A 19,597-nucleotide genomic window follows, 5' to 3' on the forward strand; every position below is an offset into this window, starting at 1 on the left:
TGTCCAGAGGCGTAAATTGTGAATCTTAAAACTGCTCAGATTGTACCTTAGAAGATTTGGTTAAGCTCTTCCCTTATTGTAACAAATGGAGGTACTTGATTAGGAATGTCTTGGGAACTTTACATTACTCCACCCATACTTAGGCATACTTTAGGGGAAGATAAAGTTGTAAACTCCTTACTGAACAATGAAAAGTCCCCAACTCATACTTCTAGTGAAGCAAAACCCTTAAGCTAGGTGGTCTATTTTTAGATCTAATATAAAAGGGTGCTAGGTACCTATGAAGGTTAAATTAATCACTAAAAGGTCAAGCTACTTACAAAAGGCAAGCTTAACACAAGAGGTGTGAAGTTTTAGCCTACCCAGAGAAGGTGATAACAAAAGAAGATGTGAACTAAGAATGATCAGTCTTGGGGAAAACGTCTACTGTGATTGGTAGATATGAAAATTTAAGGGAGGTGACACAAGAGAAAATTTTCTTTAAAAGGAAGGAGCTAGAGGTGGAATGTTGTAGTTCAGTTTGGAAGCTGAATTAGAGGAGGTCAGGAGTTCAGAGCTGGGTCTCTGAATTCAGTTAAGGAGTTGAGGATTTCAGTGAAGGACTGGAATTTTGCTTGGGACAAATATTGTGGTGAGTGGATAAAAGACTGACTAGTCTCTCTTAAAGCTTTGGCCTGGGCCCTTTCCTACTATTTCCTCTTACTCTGTCTCTCTCCCTTCCCTTAATTCCTTCATTTGTATTAATTAAAATCTCCATTAAAACCCAGCTGACGGGTATTTTCATATTTGAGAATTTTTCCCATGGCGACCACTTATTTTTGATTTAATTCAAGACACTAAAATTATCTTTACAGTTTTGGCAATTCACAGTCTTGAAAACCATATTTTTATGGTCAAAAATCCTCCCTAAAGGCCCCTGCCAAAGGCTTCCCTGATCCCATCAGCCCTCTGGAGCCCCAGCCCGGCACTCCTGAGCGCCAGGCCTGCGGATCAGAACACTTTTTTACAGCTTCAACTTAGACTCTGACTCCTGGACTACTAGGTTGAATGAGTGAAAGGCAGACTCCCTTCCTAAGAGACTAGCTTCCATCTTGGAGGAGGCCTCATGGTTACCCACTACTGGCCGTCCTGGCTGACGACTACTCTAGGTATTTTCTCTAACCTCTTTTACATTTCCCTGCTTCATGGTTTCCCTTCTAGTTTGGTAAATAAACTTCTGACTTGAGATATAATCATTTCATTGACCACATTATTTCATATCATTTAAGTCCAACCATGAAATTGAACCTTTATACCCCCTGGTGGTAAGAGTCTCCCCTGAGGCCAGGGAAGGCCCGGGAGCCCCTCTGAGGCCTCCCCCTTTCTCCTTCCCCACAGGCCCACAAAGAGGAAGTTTTCCTACCCCTTGGGACTCCCACCACCTGAAGGACCCCAGTCTGGCCCCAGCAAAGAGCCTAGAGCCAGAGGGAATGGCCCATGGGACCCCGAGGCCCCCCTCCCAGGTGAGTGCAGCCTAAATAAAGGGCTGGGCACTGTGGGCAGGGCTGGAAGGGCTGCTGAGAAGGGCTTCAGCCAGGCTTCTGCCTCCAGGCCTTGGGCCTGGTTCCTGGGTCAGGCAGTGGCTCAGCCTCAGCCAGGCCTTTGGGCCTCATTAGACTGTGAGAAGTGGGGGAGGGGCCGGGGGCAGGGCGGGCACTGCTGAGCACATCCAGCACCTTGTTCTGCCCTCACAGCAAAGGCAGTCTCCAGGGCAGTCACTGAGGTTATCTCCCACATTCCCTTCTGACAGCCATTCCCCCCCTGACTACAGAAGGGGCTCAGTGGTGGGTGCTGGGGAATGGGAGTAGCATTGGGCTTCTCCAGCTCAAGCAGGAAAGAGCCTGGAAGGGCTGGCACCAAGCTGGGCACAGGGGCACCAGGGGAGGGGGCTGGGCTGGCTGAGGAGAGCTGCCCCAGAGAGGAGAACAGGCCTGGGGGGGAGCCGGGGAGGCGTGGCCTAGCAGGAAGGTGCCACATCAAAGGGCTCTTCTGGTTCTTGGAAGGCCAATCAGGCATAGGGCAGCCACCTAACCTGAGTGATCCCCAGCTGTGCCTGGCATGGGGGGTTCCTGCAGTTCATCCATGTTTGTTCCCTCCATGGAAAATAGTGTTAGAAACAGAGACATCTCTGGGCCATCATTCCGAGCTCAACCTTTAATTGTGGTCAATGGAAGCTGGAGATGGCACTCAGCCCCCCTGTAGCAAAAATCCCCTAGAGATGTGCACCACAGTGTTTCATGGATGTCTGACAGATCCTTAGTAGTCATTAACAGACTGGAGGGTACTGGGGATGTTAAGAAACAGTGGTGTTTGGTCGGAACCTTTGATCCCAAGTTCTCGGTTAAGAAAAGAGAATTTAATGAATCCTCCAGAACCATCGTAGGTCACAGGTACCTTTCTGGGGGTTTGGGGAGCTTCTAGTTGGTCTAAATCTTCAAAGGATCACACAGTACCTGAACACACCAAAGTTGTTTTCTTGTGTTCTCCTCAGGCCAGCTGTAGACTCATCATTTTTCTGCTGGGCTTTCCTAGATAATTTCACAGACCTAAAGCTTTTATCCTTCCAACAGAAGTCTTCAATTGTCATTCATTGCTATGATATTCTTTTGTTTAGATTTTAGATCTCCCCCCCCCCCATGGTTACATGGTTTTTGTTCTCCCCCTCCCATCTTCCCTTCCCCCTTCTGGAGTTGACAAGCAATTCCCCTGGGTTCTATGTATATTATCACTCAAAACCCATTTCCATATTATTCATTTTTGTAAGAGTAATCTTTTAAAAACAAAACCCTTAATCATATATCCATAAAAAACAAGTGATAAATCATTTGTTTTCTTCTGGATTTCTATTCCCACTGAATAACTGGTCTCTAGTGCTAGCTCTAACTCTTCATGGTTAAAGTTTGGGTAAATCCTTTGTGTTCTTCAGTGTCCTGCAGTCATTTAATGAGGGTGGTACTAGATTAATTCTGAAGGTTCAGCTCTATGTCTTGTGACTTTTGCTGGTTTAGGGATCAATAACACTCAAGGATGTGACTGTAGATTTCACCCAGGAGGAGTGGAGCCTGTTGGACCATTCTCAGAAAGAGCTGTACCTGGAGGTCATGCTGGAGAATATGCAGAATTTACTCTCTGTGGGTAAGGACCATTTCCTCTGTTAACCCTGAATCTTTCATTAAGAGAATGTCTTCATTCCAAGCCAAATGTATAGGATTTTGAGCCTTAAAAAAGAAAAGTACTGATCTTTTCCCTGGGTTCTACTTTTTGTTTAAAACAATTCAAATTGGGGCAGCTGGGTGGCTCAGTGTATTGAGAGCCAAGCCCCAGAGATGGGAGGTCCTAGTTTCAAATGTGGCCTCAGACACTTTCCAGTTGTGTGACCCTAGGCAAGTCACTTAACCCCTATTGCCTAGCCTTTACCACTCTTCTGCCTTGGAGCCAATACACAGTATTGGCTCCAAGGCAGAAGGTAAGGGCTTAAAAAAAATTCTAATAAGAATCCAAGTTATTCCCTTATCGACAAATAGCAAAAGGTTATGAATAAGCAGCAGGTTCCAGAAGAAATCAAAGCTCTCACTAATGTAACCGCAAAAATATGGGTTCAAGACTTTGAATTGCCAAAACTGTAAAGATAATTTTTAGTGTCTTGATTTTATATTAAAAAATAAGTGGTCGCCATGGGAAAATTCCCAAATATGAAATACCCAAGTCAGCTGGGTTTTATGGAGATTTTAATTAATACAAATTAAGGAATTAAGAGAAGAGAAAGAGACAGAGTAAGAGAAAATAATAGGAAAGGGCCTAGGCCAGAGCTTTAAGAGAAACTAGTCAGTCTTTTATTACTCACCACAAGATTTTGTCCCAGGCAAAACTCTAGTGTTCAGAGAGACCCTCCAGTTCAGCTCCTGAGCTCAACTAAGTTCAGCCACCGAGAGAGAGCCTCCAATTCAGCTTCCTAAGTTAAACTATTCTGAACTCACTTCAACTGGTTCAGACAGCTCCTTTTAAAGAGAAATTTTCTCCTATGTCACCTCTCCTAAGTTTTCACTACCAATCACAGTAGACATTTTCCAAAAGACTGACCATTCTTAATTCACATCTTGTTATCACCTTCTCTGGGTAGACTAAAACTTCTGAGTATTTCACATCTCTTTGCTAAGCTTGCCCTTTTAGTGATTAATTTGACCTTCATAGGTACTTAGCACCCTTTTGTATTACATCTAAAAATAGACCTATCTTAAGGGCTTTTGCCTCACTATAAGTATGAGTTAAGTACTTTTTCATTGTTCAGTAAGGAGCTTTACAACTTTATCTTCCCCTAAGGTATGACTAAGTATGGGTGGAGTAATTGTAAAGTTCTCAATATATTCCTGATCAAGTACCTCCATTGTTTAAATGGGTAATAACATTAACCATAACCTTCTAAGGTAGAGTTTGAGCAGTTTTAAGATTCACACTAATCATATGGAAAAATGTTCTGAATCCATCTAGATTAGAGAAGTAAGTTAAAAAGAACTTGGAGTTTCCGCCTCACTCCTACTAGATTGGCCAATATAACAGTAAAGGAAAATGAGAATGGTTGGTTGGAATGTGGCAAAATTGGGACTCATAATGCATTGATTGTACAGTTGTGAACTGATTTATCCATTCTGGAGAGTGATTTGGAATTATTCCAAAAGGGTGTTAACATCATGCAACCCTTTTAATCCAGTAATACTACTACTAGGTCTGTACCCCAAAGAGATCAGAAAAAGGGAGAAGGTCCTACTTGTAGGAAAATATTTGTGACTGTTCTTTTGGTGGTAGCAAAGAATTAGAAATTGAAGGGATGTTTGCCAGTTGACAAATGACTGAACAAACTGGTACACGATGGTGATGGAATACTATTGTAATATAAGAAATGATGAATGGGATGATTTCAGAAAGAGCTAGAAAGACTAAGATGAACTGATGCAGAGTGAAATAAGCAGAACCAGGAGAACATTCTGCACAATAACAGTAGTATTGTGGAATAAACAACTGTGGTAGTCTTGGCTTTTCTTAGCAATACAGTGATGCAGTACAATTCTGAGGAACTTATGACAAAGAATGCCTCCAGATAAAGAATTGTTGGAGTTGGAATCCCAATGAAAGTATATAATTATTAAGTTGTTTATTTGGATTTTTGTTTTGAGGTTGTGGTTTTATATGATTATTCACTTATAAAAATAAATAATATGAAAATAAAATTTTAAAGAGGTATAAAAGTGTAGTTCACAGCCACTAATTCTGCTTAGTGTACTCGGTTTATCCTTATTCCTCCTTCATTCTTTCCTCAAATTGTGAGCCACATGATAGGAATTGGAAAGGAAGGGAATAAACATTTCAAAATACCTGCTCTGTGTCCTCTCCTGGGTAAAGGAGTTCATTCATTTAACAACCTTCCTATGAGTTTCATACTCTTATTGTCTTCAATTCATTGTTGAGGCACCTGAGGCAAACAGGTTAAATAATTTGCCCAGGAGCACCCACTTGCCATCTCTCTGAGGCTCAATTCAATTTGTTTTTCTGACTCAAGTTCTTCCTTTGCTATCAGCTACCTTTAATTTCTAGATAGTGGAAATTGTGGAATGTGCCTATCCTTCTATTACAAGAGGTAAATAAAGATGGAATTTTCTGATTGTAAATGGGTTCCATGATCTCTGCCCTCCTGCAAATGTCCCTACAGTGACTACAACAGAAACCATTCTGTAGGCCTTACTTGCATGCCATTAAAAAGACCATATTTTTTATTTTTCGCTGCTAATTCTTTTTGTCTTTCTTATGCCTAGGGCTTCCAGTTCCTAGAGAAAATTTTATCTCCTGTTTCCAGCAAGGGGAAGCATCCTGGCTGCTAGAGCAAGAAGACCCAAGGAGCTCCTGTCCAGGTGAGTGAGGTGAAAACAGGTTGTATGAGGCCTGTTATCCCAAAAGACTTTTATTTATTGTAGTGAAGAGAGTGCTAGACTTTGGGGCTGACAGACTAATCCCAAATCATACTGTTCATTTCCTGAGAGATGGATGATAGACTCAGTATAGAGATGAATATTTGGTGTGTCTGCCCTAAGTGACATAATACCTTTGTATCTGTAGAGAAAAGAAGAAACCTTATATTCCACTTTGACAAGTACCACATAAGAATTTGAAAGAGTGAAGTTGTTTCTCAGCTTAGCATATAAAATTGATCAAGAATGACCATGTGATAGTACTTCCAAAACAATGAGAACAGACTATCTGGAAGGTTACCCGAGATTCACAAAATGTTAAGAATAATCGAAGCATGGCTTTTTTTTTTTAAACGCTTACTTTCCATCTTGGAGTCAATATTGTGTATTAGCTCCAATGCAGAAGAACTGCCCCTGAAGCATGGCATTTTAAGAAAGATAGAAAGACTGTCCAATACTATGGACAAAGCATGCTCAGGCACAGAGTTTGAGTTGTAGTCTAGCTGCCAGGAAGTTGGTCAGGCCATTCCTCCATTCCTTACTCATGATATGAGTTGCAAAATATGATGAGGATCTTGGGCCTGCCTAGGTCACACTTTGTGTAGAGAATTATTTCTCAATGAAGTAAGAGTTCATTAGGAAATAGAGTTAAGTGACATAATTTATTGATTAATGCATGAGAGAGATTCATAAGTTGGGTTTCTTTAAAATCTGAATGGAGGGAGCAGCTGGGTAGCTCAATGGATTGAGAGCCAGGCCTAGAGATGGGAGGTTCTAGGTTCAAATTTGGCCTCAGACACTTCCCAGCTATGTTACCCTGGGCAAGTCACTTTACCTCCATGGCCTAGCTCTTACCACTTTTCTGTCTTAGAACCAATATCCAGCATTGATTCTAAGGTGGAAGGTAAGGGTTTAAAAAAATATATGAATGGAATCTCAGGTGAATTTATGGGTAAGAGAGATTTTTCCTAGAGTGCTTTGAGAGACAATTGTGCAACAGACTTTCACTCTTTGGGCTGACTGTTCTGAAAGGAGGTCCCAAGAGCTGCTCAGTGAGATTGGAAAATCTCAATATTTTTCACATCTAAATGTCATCTAACAGATCTGCCAAGTGAAGAAAATTGTTGGGTGCAATACCAGTGCAAGCCCCAACAGGTTTCTGAGCAAGTAGAGAAAGGCTGTTGAGATTCTGAGATGTTTTTCAACCTATATGGCAACAAAGAGAAACCTAACTCATTCCTCTTGTGTATAAGTTAATGATTTAGATTAGAATAGATAGATTAAGGTTTTGGAGGATTTGGATAAATTAGGATGAGAGAATAGCCTCAGCTTTAGAGTAGAAGCAAATCCTTGCAGATCAGATTTTGGTTTGGTGGTTAGAGTAAGAATTATTAGCTTAGGGACTTGTATATTATAAGAGTTTCCTTTCTATTTGTTTCCTTTTACTATCCTTTCCTTTAGTTGTTTTTACCCATAATAAATATTTTTTTATATAACTGGCTAAGCTGTAATTCTTAAGACTACTCTGAGAAGCTATCTTTCTCAACAGCCTGTCCACCCAGGACAAAATTATTGGTAACACCATACTATACCAATAATCAAGAAGGGTTAGGAAACCCTTATAACAGATGTGAGATTTCATTGTTGTTATATGTGAAAGTATTTCTAAAATTATCCATCTTGCAGATATGATCAAATAGTGTATACCAAGACTGGTTCTGCTTATTTAAGTTTCAAAAATCTTTTTTGCCTGGGAAATAGAATAAAAATCAGTTGCCTTTCTGCCACAAGAAGAAAGAATACATATTGTGTGTGTGTCCTTCTTCCTTCTGTGTTTATATCATTATTTGTTTTCTTCAGAGGCAGAGACTTATTTTGAAGTGAAGGAGATGTCTACACAGCTAAACCTTTTTGTGGAAGGATGTGACCCCCAACGATTCATAACTGAGGGTCCTTGTAACTACTCTTTGAGAGAAATCTGTGGCTCTAATATGAAGGTAAATAAAAATCCAAAGAATGACTTTGAATTTAATGAGACTGCAGAGAAATTCAGCCAATATTCAGTCCTAAATCATTATACAAAATTGACCTCAGGAAATGAGTGTTGTCAGGATAGTAAATACAGCAAATACTTTCCTAAAAATATAGGACTTATTCAGTCCCCTAAGGAACCTCCTGAAATGCCCATGTATCAAGGTAACCTAGGGAGAATACCCTTTGGCTTGCATTTAGATCTCATCAGACATCAAAAAAGTAAACGTGTAAAGATGGTTTCTGTGAGTAATAAAGGTAGGAAACCTTCCAGTCATAACTGTGAACTTGTTGTACATCAAGTAAACCACTGTGGAAAGAAACCTTATGAATGTAAGCAATGTGGAAAGACTTTTATACAGAAAGGCCATCTTGCAAGACATCAGAGAATCCACACTGGAGAGAAACCTTATGAATGTAAATACTGTGGAAAGGCTTTCACTCAGAAATGCAATCTTGCCAGACATCAGAGAATCCACACTGGAGAGAAGCCATATGAATGTAAACAGTGTGGAAAGGCTTTCGCAGATAGGAGCAATCTTGAAGCGCATAAGAGAATCCACACTGGAGAGAAGCCTTACAAATGTAAACAGTGTGGAAAGGCTTTCACAGAGAGAAGTGCTTTGGCTAAACATCAGAGAATCCACACTGGAGAGAAACCTTATGAATGTAAACAATGTAGAAAGACTTTCACACGTAGTCTCGGTCTTGCCAGACACAAGACTGTCCACAGTGGAGAGAAACCTTATGAATGTAAACAATGTGGAAAGACTTTCACAAGGAAGAGCACTCTTTCTGTACATCAGAGAAACCACACTGGAGAGAAGCCTTATGAATGTAAACAGTGTGGAAAGGCTTTCACAAATAGGTACCATCTTGCTACACATCAGAGAATGCACACTGGAGATAAACCTTATGAATGTAAACAATGTGGAAAGGCTTTAAATGGGAAGGGCAATCTTGTTGCACATCAGAGAATCCACACTGGAGAGAAGCCTTATGAATGTAAACAATGTGGAAAGGCTTTCACAGAGAGGGGCCATCTTACTGTACATCAGAGAATCCACACTGGAGAGAAACCCTATAAATGTAAACACTGTGGAAAGACTTTCATGCGGAAGGGTGATCTTGTTGCACACCAGAGAATTCACACAGGAGAGAAACCCTATAAATGTAAACTCTGTGGAAAGGCTTTCACACAGAGAAGCAATCTTGACACACATAAGAAGATCCACCCTGGAGAGAAACCTTTTCGTGTGGAGTGAAAAGTTAGTGTGTTATTCTCAAGGTAATAATTATTAATAACTACGTTAGTAAAGCTGGTCTCCCTTCCTTCCCTGTCTACCCTATCAAACTCCTTCAAGAGAAGATTACCTCGCCCTCCACTCTTCTTCCTGTAGGACAAAAACCTTACAACCTTTAAATGTTTTGGCAGTTCTTAGACCCTGAAGCACCACATGATCAATTCATAAATACCCTTTTGTCTTAAAAGTTCTTCCCATTGAATCAAAGGTTCCTCCAGGTATTCAAGCCCAAAGGCTGGAATGATACTGTGTACCCATTGTAAAAACTCAGTCCATCCCTGATAATCCAGTTCCCCAGAGCTCCCCTCTTTTTATCTGTCTCCAGCTTCCTGATTATTTCTTTAAAATGTTAAATTTCCTTAAATGTATCCATTGTAAAGCTATTTCATATCCTTGTCCTTTATTTCCGGATTTCAACCATTGTAAAAATGCTATCATCCCTTCAGAGAGGCTTTATCATATCACCATTCTCCTATAAATAAGGGATTTTTCTGCAAATTTTGGGTGTATTTGTCTTAGGTCAATGCCTTGAGTTAGTGTTCCACATTTTCTCTCTCAATAAAGCATTGCATTGATGGTTTCCCCAACCTCTTTTTAATAATAAAGGGGTTATACTTTGACATTTTCAAGATCCCCTCCACAGATTCTGAATATAAAAGATAGGGTTTTGTATGAAAAGTCTCTCTTGCCACACATCAGAACATCCACATTGTAGAGAAACTTTATGAATGTCATTAATTTGCATAGGCTTTCACATAAAGCTCCACAGTTGCTTCATGTCAGGAAATCTTTATTGGAGAGAGACCTCATGACTGAGACTGATCTTATAGTTGGCACTCTTAGCTTTTTTGACATAATAGGATCCTTACTAGAGAGAAACTTTAGGAATGTGATGGTGAGGCCTTCAGGCAACAATCATCTCTTCTTATTCCTAATGAGAATTCACTTTGGACAGAAATCTTATTACTGTCATGAATGAAGAAAGACATTGAAATGTAGAGTTCAGAGCTTGTTCAGTAGGAGAAAGTATCTTTAGACCTGACCAGTTCCAGATGGATTCCATATAGGAAGGCCTTTAGCCAGAGATCATATTTCTTAGTTGATATCAGAGGGTTCATAGTGCAGAAAAACCTAATGAATGTGCTCAAGTTGTATGTGTTTTCCTCAGGAGGAGAATGATGACTATTATTTGGAGAAATGTAAATTATGAGAAGTCTGAGGGACCACCCCGTATCTATTAGATTGGCTATTATGACAGAAAAGGAAAGTGACCCAAGTTGGAGGAGATGTGGGAAAACTGATACTAGTGAACCATTGGAGGACTAGTGAACTGATTCGACCCTTTTGGAGAGCAGTTTGGAAATATGTTAAAAGGACATTAATAAACAAAAAGGGAGAGGCCCTATATGTGGGTTTTTTCTTTTTAAAGAAACAGCTGATCTTTTTGTGGTAACAAAAGAATTGGAAAGTAAGAGGCTGTGGGGGTGTTCCTAATGAACTTCCCTGACCAGCAGGGTCCCACAAGGGAAGGGGCTCCCCTTTGTGATGGGACCCGAGGAGAGATAGGAACCGAGAACCAGGGTGGAGAATGAAAGACACGGACAAGTCAGTGTTTGAATAGGCAGGCAGACCTCTGATACTCCCCTTGATAGGAAAGTATGAGTACAAAGGAACACTAGGTGGAGGAGGAGATTAAGGTAGGGAATGCAGGCCTAGATAGGTTACAGCCTCAGGGAAGGAGAAGGTCTAGAGAGGGAGAGAGACGGAGACATTGCTAGAGAAGATTGAAGATCCAAGAGAGATTCAAGGTCGGGTCTCTGTATTTATTGCCTTCCTCTGATTAGGGAAGTCTTCTCAAGCACGTAGTAACCACGTTACACAGCATGGACAAAGAGGATTAGATAGTGGGGTGAGAGTAACACCTTTTTGGCCATGTAGATTACAAACCGAGCTTTCTCAGGGAATTGACTCCGAGCATGTTAATGAGTTTGCCTTAGGCAACAGGCCAGATGGCCATTTCGACACAGTCGCCATACAGTCATTTATGATTCATAGATGTGAATATGCTTGGGATGCTACAGAGGCAGCTCATCAATTGGTAAATGGCTGAGGAAATGGTGGCACGTGATTGTCATGGAATACAATTGTTTTATAACTAATGAGGACAAGGAGGAGCTCAGAAACACCTGGAAAGTCCTTTGAGAGCAACACCAGGAGAATATTGCACATTGGGACCGCAATATTATATGCAAAACAATTATGAATTGAGTTATTCTCAACAATACAATAATCCAAAATAACCCCAAAGGCCTCATAATAAAAAATTTCATCTTTTTCCAAAGAACTCATGAAGTAGTCTGAGTAAGTGAAATAGGTTAGAGAATAAAATAGAATTGAAGTAGATAAAGCAGATTCATCCATTCCTGCATTTTTTAGGAAACTGACCCAGTTTCCCCAGGAGGTCAAGCAGCTTATATAGGTGGGAGGCTAGAATCCAAGTAACCTAGGGCTGAGAAAGGAAGGTCAGGAAACAAAGGAACATCAGAACAAACAAAGAGGTCAGGATGGAATGAAAAGATAAGTGATTAGGTACATATGAAAGTCAATAACCCCTGAGTGACCTGAGTGTTGCCCACTTGCTGACCCCACACACTTGGGTTTATGATAAGGCTTGCTTTGACAAATAAGAAACCTTATGTGAAAGGAAATAACCTTTTATCTTGTAACCTATATAAACTGTAGCTTCAGTTCAGGGTAGCTTCCACTAGGGAAGTCTGTCCCAGCTGATAGATTCTTTCTTTATTTTTTTAAAAGATTCTTTATTAATAAATAATGGTTCTAATAATTTAATTTCTGGGTGTTCAGACTCACTTTATGAAGTACCCCACTTCACTCATGGAGTCAGAATCCAAACCAAGGATAAATATTGTCACTTTTTGATTTTTTCTTTTGTTTGTTTGAATTTAGTTCTTTAGAATTATCAATATAGAAAAATGTTTTATATGATTGCACATGCAAAATCTATATAAGATTGCTTAACATCAGGAGTAGCTGGGTAGCTCAGTGGATTGAGAGCCAGGCCTAGAGACAGGAGGTCCTAGGTTCAAATCTGGCTTCAAACATATCCCAGCTGTGTGACCCTGGGTAAGTCACTTAACCCCCATTGCCTAGCCCTTACCACTCTTCTGCCTTGGAACCAATACACAGTATTGATTCCAAGATGGAAGATGAGGGTTAAAAAAAAAAAAAGAATGCTTAACATCTCTTGGGCGTGGGGGAGAAAACCCAAGACTTAATTTTGTTTTTTTAGATGTTGGATACTGTTTTTACACATAATTGTCAAAAAATAAAATGAAATGATGGAGGAGAAGAATTGTATGATCAGTAGTGAACAATATTTCTAGAATGAAGGGGTATGAAGGGAATGATTAGAAGAAAGGCTTCTCCTTGAGCTCATACTTGACTATATACTGGATCCCTAATGCTAGATAAGAATCAATGTCTCCAATTCCCCAGGAAAGGTGTTTTGCTTTACCACAGATTTCATAGACTATCCCACAGAGGAGCCTCCTTAAACCCCAAATTTCATATTGTGCAAAAATGCTTGTTATTGTTCCTCAGTAGTTGTTGGCTATTACAGTTTTTTTAATCATTCCTCAATTAATTGGCACTCGCTTGTTTCCTGGTTTTTGCTGGCACATAAGGATCTTGCCAAAGAAACAAAATAAGATTGCATGGGGATGATGTGGAAGAGTTTGGGACCTGGTCTTTACTGTTCAGTCCATTCTATTCAAGGACTGCTCATGATGCAGTTGGCCGATTTCTGGGTCTGATGAAGTAATAAGGGAGGATTTGAGGTGTCCAAGTCCACCTTGTCTCTGGAAATATCAACTAATGGGGACCCGGGAAACATCCTAAGGTTGAGCTATCAGACTAAAGAGAAACAGGACACAATTCCCTTCATAAGCAAGAAGCAAGGCACCCTTTTTCCTGGGATCAATGGTAAAAGAGACACATTTTTTTGCTTATGGGAATTTCATGCCCCTATTGAGAAACCACATTATTCTTGGAGAAATAGCCATATATTCTTTATTGGTTAAAATCTGAGTGCTATACAATAAAACATTTCTATAACATGACCAAAGTTCCAATTACTCCTCCCTCTGATGGTTATTTTCCTTCTAATCAGAGAGTCATTATAATGGAGACGGGGATAAGAATTTCATGTGTTCTTTTAGCTCACAAGGAAACACGGAGATTTAAGCAGATCTCTTCAGTTTTCTCCTTTCAAATATAGCCATTTAATATTTGATGTGTTTTGTAAGAAAAAACTATTTACAGGTATTAAATCAGGGTGAAAGCGGGGAGAGACACTGAAGGGCACCTCAAGATTGCACATAACTTGAGGTTACCTGGAACCTTCTCCCCTAAGAAACCCTTTCTCCATTCAGGTGCCCCCATCCTTACAAAGCTTATCTGACGGCATTTATTTAACTAAAGATGATTTAATAACAAGTCCAAAAAGGGAACGTATCAGGAAAGAAGCAATAGGGATTGCCCAATACCTTAGCACAGATTGGTTTCCAAGTCTCTCTCAGCTATTGAGCTGAGCCCAGACCTCACAGGCTTTTGGAGGGTTTCTTTTATTCCTGTTCTATACTATATCCATGCTAGCTTTCTTAAGTTCAAAGTCTTTAGCAGTAGACAGCAAGAGGAAAAAAGATTCTGATCTTCTGAGCTGGTTTAGCCTGTCTCTTTGGGCTAATGCACTAAAGACGGGAGTTACAGTTCAGGCAGTTCTCCTTAAATCCTTTTGTTTGATGGCACGATCCATAGGAATCCAGGTAGAGAAAACAGTTGGAAAAATTCGAGGAATAGAGGTAGTTTCTATCCAGAGAGGTGGAGAGAGCTCCTTCCAATCCCAAGGTCCAGGAAAGAGTCCTCTGGAGAGCAACTGTCACTCTCTCAAGCCTCTCCCCTCCCCCCTCCAACTGCCTTCCCTGTCAATCAATTTTCTCTCCAACATTCCAAATCCCTTCTGTGCAATTTTCCCCACAGTTTTAATATCAATATCATAATATTAAATGATACAATATTACACAATGTATTATATTGTCATAGCTTAATAGATTATGTTCTATGATACCATATTATAGTTTATGAATTACAGTCAGTATCACATGTCATTATAATTTTATAATACAAGCTAATTATTATTTCCATAAGGGATTAGTCAAATGACTTCAGAATGAAACATAATGCTTCAGAATTAGATTCATAAAACTGTAATTAAAATTAAAATACATGAAAACAATGTTTGATATAATTTAAACACATGATCAAAAGGACTGAAAAAATCCTTTTTTTTCAAATGTGTATTTTCTCACCTTTTTAAAAATGTAGTTTACAATCTCACAACATCCAGATTGTAGGAGACGCTGCTTTTCTCCAGGGTATCTTTACAAGAGTTTGCCAGATTTCACAGTAACAAATATCAACATTTATATAGTGTTTGCCTCAAACCAAGGAGGCTATTAAGCCTTTTGTGTGCTAGTGTTCCCATATTGCCCTTTAGACAGGTGAATTCCCATAGCTAGTCCATTCCAGACTGGTGGGTTCATCGTATTTCCCAGCTAAATTTTCGTTCTTTAAAACTTAGTACTTTATTTTTTTTTGAACTTTAATTATATTTTATTTGATCATTTCCAAGCATTATTCATTAAAGACAAAGATCATTTTCTTTTCCTCCCCCCCACCCGCCATAGCCGACGCGTAAATCCACTGGATATCACATGTTTTCTTGATTGGAACCCATTGCAATGTTGATAATATTTGCATTAGAGTGTTCGTTTAGAGTCTCTCCTCTGTCATGTCCCCTCAACCGCTGTATTCAGGAAGTTGCTTTTCCTAGGTGTTTCCACTCCCATAGTTTATCCTTTGCTTATGAATAGTAAAACTTAGCACTTTAAAAGAAAGAAAAGGTCTCATTTTTAGCAATACTCAGTTTCAAAATCCCCAGCTGACTGTCCCCTCATCCCTATTTCCTTTCAAAGAACTGGACCAATTTTTGTCCCAGTCTAAAGGCCTGATCATATCTTTTGCATTCATTTAATCCACTTGTGTGGAGTGAGCAATGAGTGTGTTGGTCTCAAGTTATTAAAAGCTGTTAATATTTAAAGGCTGGTATCCCCCCTCCCCCCATTCTTATCAGAGATTGGCAGTTTGGGGGGAGTCTGCAGTGGGAATTGCCTCAGGCAGGGGCCCCGCTGAGATCCTGAAGGCTAGGTTGCAAGTACCAATCTGGAGTACTCTTGTTTGAAGAGGCCTTTCCTATTGTGTCTTTGTATCTGAATTATGGAAGCTTCTAAGGGAAGGCAAGCCCAGGGGCTTCAAGGATCCTCCCCTCTGCTCCTCCTAGATAATGCAGGCCCCTCTTTGTATCTGGCCAGTTCTTTGAACTATCGATTGTTTGGAGGTATCCATTGTGAAGCTGTTCTCCAATTTCTTGACTCAGCCTGAATGTGTTTATTGTCAAGTGAATGTGAAGCTATTCAACAGTGTCTCCAACAATGGTCAAATGTTACACTCCCTTCTGGGAGCCCAGATTGTGCCTGGATTCTCTCCAAGTAAGGGATTTTTCTGCCAATTACTGGCATCCATCTTGGTCACAACTTGAGGCAATGCCCCACATTTTCTCTGCACTCACTCAGGGCAAATGTCTTGGGTGTTTGTCCTGGGACGGCGCCCCATCCACTTCCATCACTCTCAATGAAGCCTGATATCTGAAATGATTGACATCCACGGTCATCTCTTTCTTAGCAAGTGGAAAAGGAGGGGGAACTCTGACATTTCCAAAGGCCCCCCAATGAGCACCCCACACTCACTCCCAAACCTCTACCTATCTCACAGGCTCTTCAGGGAAGCAGCTGCCATCTTACAAAGAGCAACCACATGGAGTCTGGTATATGGAGATTTTACCTGTCCTCCTTCAGAGCTTCCGTTAAGTTACCTCCTCGTGTGTCTCTGGGAGTCATCCTGCCGTGTCACTGCTTCTTCTGTTTCGATGCTTATGTTTATACTGAAAATCCCACCCTTTAACCACCATTAAACAAGATGACCAGGTAAATCCATCACGTCAAATAGACGGCTTTATTGAGAGAGAGAGAAAGGTGGGGGCGCCGCCTCCATCATCCACCTAGGACCGCTGCCTCCGAAGATCTTCAGAGGGCCAAGCCTGCCTCTGTTGCTCAGGGGCCAGACTCACTGAGAGTCTGCCCAATACCAAAGGCTCCGCTCCCCTTTACAGAGACTCTCCCAATTCATGAGAAGATGCAATAGAATGAACATTCCAAGAGGTGGAAACAGTATTTTGAAGAGCCACACAATGATTTCCAATGGACACCTTCAAGTAAATTAACATCCTCCAGCTTTACTGTGGTCACATTCAAACAAATTCCCATTTTAAAGAAACAGTCAAGGGTTGGAGACAAAGGTTTCAATCCAGAAATTAAAGGGGCAGAAATATTAGACTGAGAGGAGGAAGTCAGGACTGCATTCTCTGGGTGGGATTGATGTCAAGCTGTTGGGCTTGACTTCCTGGAAGAAGCCCTCCAATAGAGTGGAAGAGATTCCTTTGACAAAAGGGTAATTAACACTGATCCTTCAGATTCAATCTTGGGTACTTTAGGGTCTAAGAACAGTCCAGCCTGGGACTTCTTCCCCAGGCAAATTCCCAGACAAAGTCACTGAAGAATTTGAAGTCTTTGTAAGGATGGTTGTGGGGCACCAGCTTGTACTAAGTCTTTGGAGATATTAATAACAACTAGTAACTTGAGATATAACAACACACGTACATTCTATCATGGAATCAATACTGTGTATTGGCTTCAAGGCAGAAGAATGGTAAGAGCTGGGCAATGGGGGTTAAGTGACTTTCCCAGGGTCACACAGCTGGGAAGTGTCTGAGGCCATATTTGAACCCAGGACCTCCCATCTCTAGGCTTGGTGCTGTATCCATTGAACATCTAGGTGCCCCTACTTCACTAATTCTTCATTTCTATGAAGTTTGCCTATTGCCTGCCCTCCCACATTTGGGAAAGGAGAGGAGACTCTCTTTTAAATTTAAAACTTTTTAAGTTCCCCTCCAAGCTTCCCATTCTTACTAGGTAGTTCTTTTCACCTGCTATGTATCTGCCTTTCTTATCCCCTATTGTCAAATGCTCAAGACATCAGATAAACTAGTGCACATTTTCCCATTATAAACTCAGTGAAACAAAATAGGCTCATCAAAAAGAGCAGCTTTCCTGGGAGCCCTTTTAATCCCTGAGCCTTTATGCTACTTAAACAAACAGGTATGTAATTTTGTATTAGCAGCCTCGGTTACCGAGAGACGACTAAGACTACTACTACTACTACTACTGGTGGAAAACTTCTACACAGCTTTACTCAATTTGCATTTATACCTGTTTTTATTAGGTCAGCTGAACTGACTCTTCAGAATTCCTTGTCCTGTGGCTGTTTCCATTCACAACCGTAGCAGGAAAACTTTAAGGAATTCGTTCTTTTAGGGTCTGAGAAATCAAGCCCTGGAAGGGTTCTGGACCGAGAGGGGGAACTTGGCATGAAGAAATGGAGCAGAAAGAATGGAGGGTCTGAGCAGAGCACTGCACCGATGCTCCAACTTGAGGGATTCATTAGGAAAATCGATACATGATGGATGTGGGTCATTGACAGACAAGAGGAGCCAATACAGAGAGCTGCTTCAAAGGAACAGTTTCAAGATACAAAGTCCAGATTCCACACAGGTTCACCAGATCCTCATGACAGGCAAAGCTCATAAAGTCATGGCTATTGTGAACCTTAAAAATTCTCAGACTCTACTTCATAAGGTTGGGTTAAGACCATTCCCCATTTGGGCAGTGAAGGTACTTGACCAGGAATGTGGGAACTCTACTCCACCCCTACTTGGGCATGCCCTAGGGGAAGATAAAGTTGTAAACTCCTTGCTGAACAATGAAAAATTCTTAAACCCATACTTATAGTAAGACAAAAAGTTCTTAAGCTGTGCCTATTTTTAGATCTAATACAGAAGGGTGCTAAGTACCTATAAAGGTCAGGCAACTTGCGAATTTACAAGGAGCAAAGAGGTGAGAACTTACTCAGAGGTTTTTCAGGTGTGACTTTAATCAAAAAGTTCAAGCCTTCTTAGGTGGGAATTAAGGCTGTTCCAAAGGCTGTCCTTTGGAAAACACCTACTGTGATTGGTAGATGTAAGAACTTAGGGGAGGTGACATAGGAGAAAATTCCCTTTAAATAGGAGCTCAGATAGAGCTGGGGATCATTCAGCTAGGAAACAGTTGAGAGGAAGATTCATTCAGTTGGTGGAGTCAGCTGAGATGGAGCTGGCCTGGGGTCTCTCTGAACACTAGAATCTTTGCTTGGACAAATCTTGTGGTGAGTCGATAAAATACTGACTGATCTTTCTCTTAAGGCTTGGGCCTGGGTTGGCCAGGGCTGGCCTGGGCCGGCCTATTTTTTTCTCTATTTTTCCTTTTTTTTCTCTCTCTCCCTTTCTTTAATTCCTCATTTGTATTAATTAAAATCTCTATAAAACCCAGCTGACTTGGGTATATTTAATAATTGGGAATTTTTCCCTGGCGACCACCTTATATTTGATTTTAAAACAAGACACTGTAGTGAAAACATATTTTTTGCAGTCACAATTTAAGCCAACCACTCTTTTAACTGCCACAATTTTAGTCTTCCAATATTTTAATCATTACAGTTTATGGCCTCAACTATTTTAATCATTACACTATGTGACTAGGGCTGAGGGGAAGTGGGAGGGGGAAGATCACTAAGAACACATCCAGGGGACATGCCCAGGTTCCTGGGAGTCTGGGAGATCTGGGCCATCAGTGAAAGTTTCTACCTTGTGAGGTCCTATTGCTGTTAAGGATGGTTGATATGCAATACAGGAAGAACTTAGAGAGCTTTGAAGTGCTAAATGGGAAGCAATGGGAATTCAATCATCTTTCCCTGCCCCTGGACTCCCCAAATGGTATAGAGGTTCCCCACACTTTTTTGTTCCCTGGAGTTATCATCTAACATGGTGGCACTCCCAGGGGTCAGTGACCAGAGAGGCCAGAGTTCAGTCCTGGGACTCTGTGCAGTCGTGTGTGGCACAGCTCTGTGTTGAGGCCTCCTAGCACTGAACCCCTTTGCCCTTGATTAAAAGTGATTTTGACTATTTAATAGTTCTGT

The 19,597-nt window shown here is 40.8% G+C and overlaps 1 protein-coding gene across 9 annotated transcripts in view; it reads left to right on the forward strand.

Annotated features, from left to right (window-relative positions):
• Window positions 1–18,950, forward strand: part of LOC100619978 (zinc finger protein OZF-like) — a 29,111-nt gene extending 10,161 nt beyond the window's left edge. For 4 of the 9 annotated variants that reach the window (XM_007505723.3, XM_056825709.1, XM_056825707.1 and 1 more), the window contains exons 2-5: window positions 1,378–1,502; window positions 3,048–3,174; window positions 5,847–5,942; window positions 7,860–12,180. In XM_007505723.3, the coding sequence (XP_007505785.3) occupies window positions 1,378–1,502; window positions 3,048–3,174; window positions 5,847–5,942; window positions 7,860–9,295 (1,784 nt within the window). In that variant the 3' untranslated portion in view covers window positions 9,296–12,180. Of the gene's footprint in view, window position 1; window positions 1,149–1,377; window positions 1,503–3,047; window positions 3,175–5,846; window positions 5,943–7,859; window positions 12,181–16,243 lie in introns of those variants that run through there. The other 5 variants (XM_056825712.1, XM_056825714.1, XM_056825711.1 and 2 more) reach the window with 5 other exon arrangements.
• The last annotated feature ends 647 nt before the right edge of the window (window positions 18,951–19,597 follow it).

The sequence above is a fragment of the Monodelphis domestica genome, chromosome 4 (genome assembly GCF_027887165.1).
Source record: "Monodelphis domestica isolate mMonDom1 chromosome 4, mMonDom1.pri, whole genome shotgun sequence".
In the NCBI taxonomy this organism is placed as follows: Eukaryota; Metazoa; Chordata; class Mammalia; order Didelphimorphia; family Didelphidae; genus Monodelphis; species Monodelphis domestica.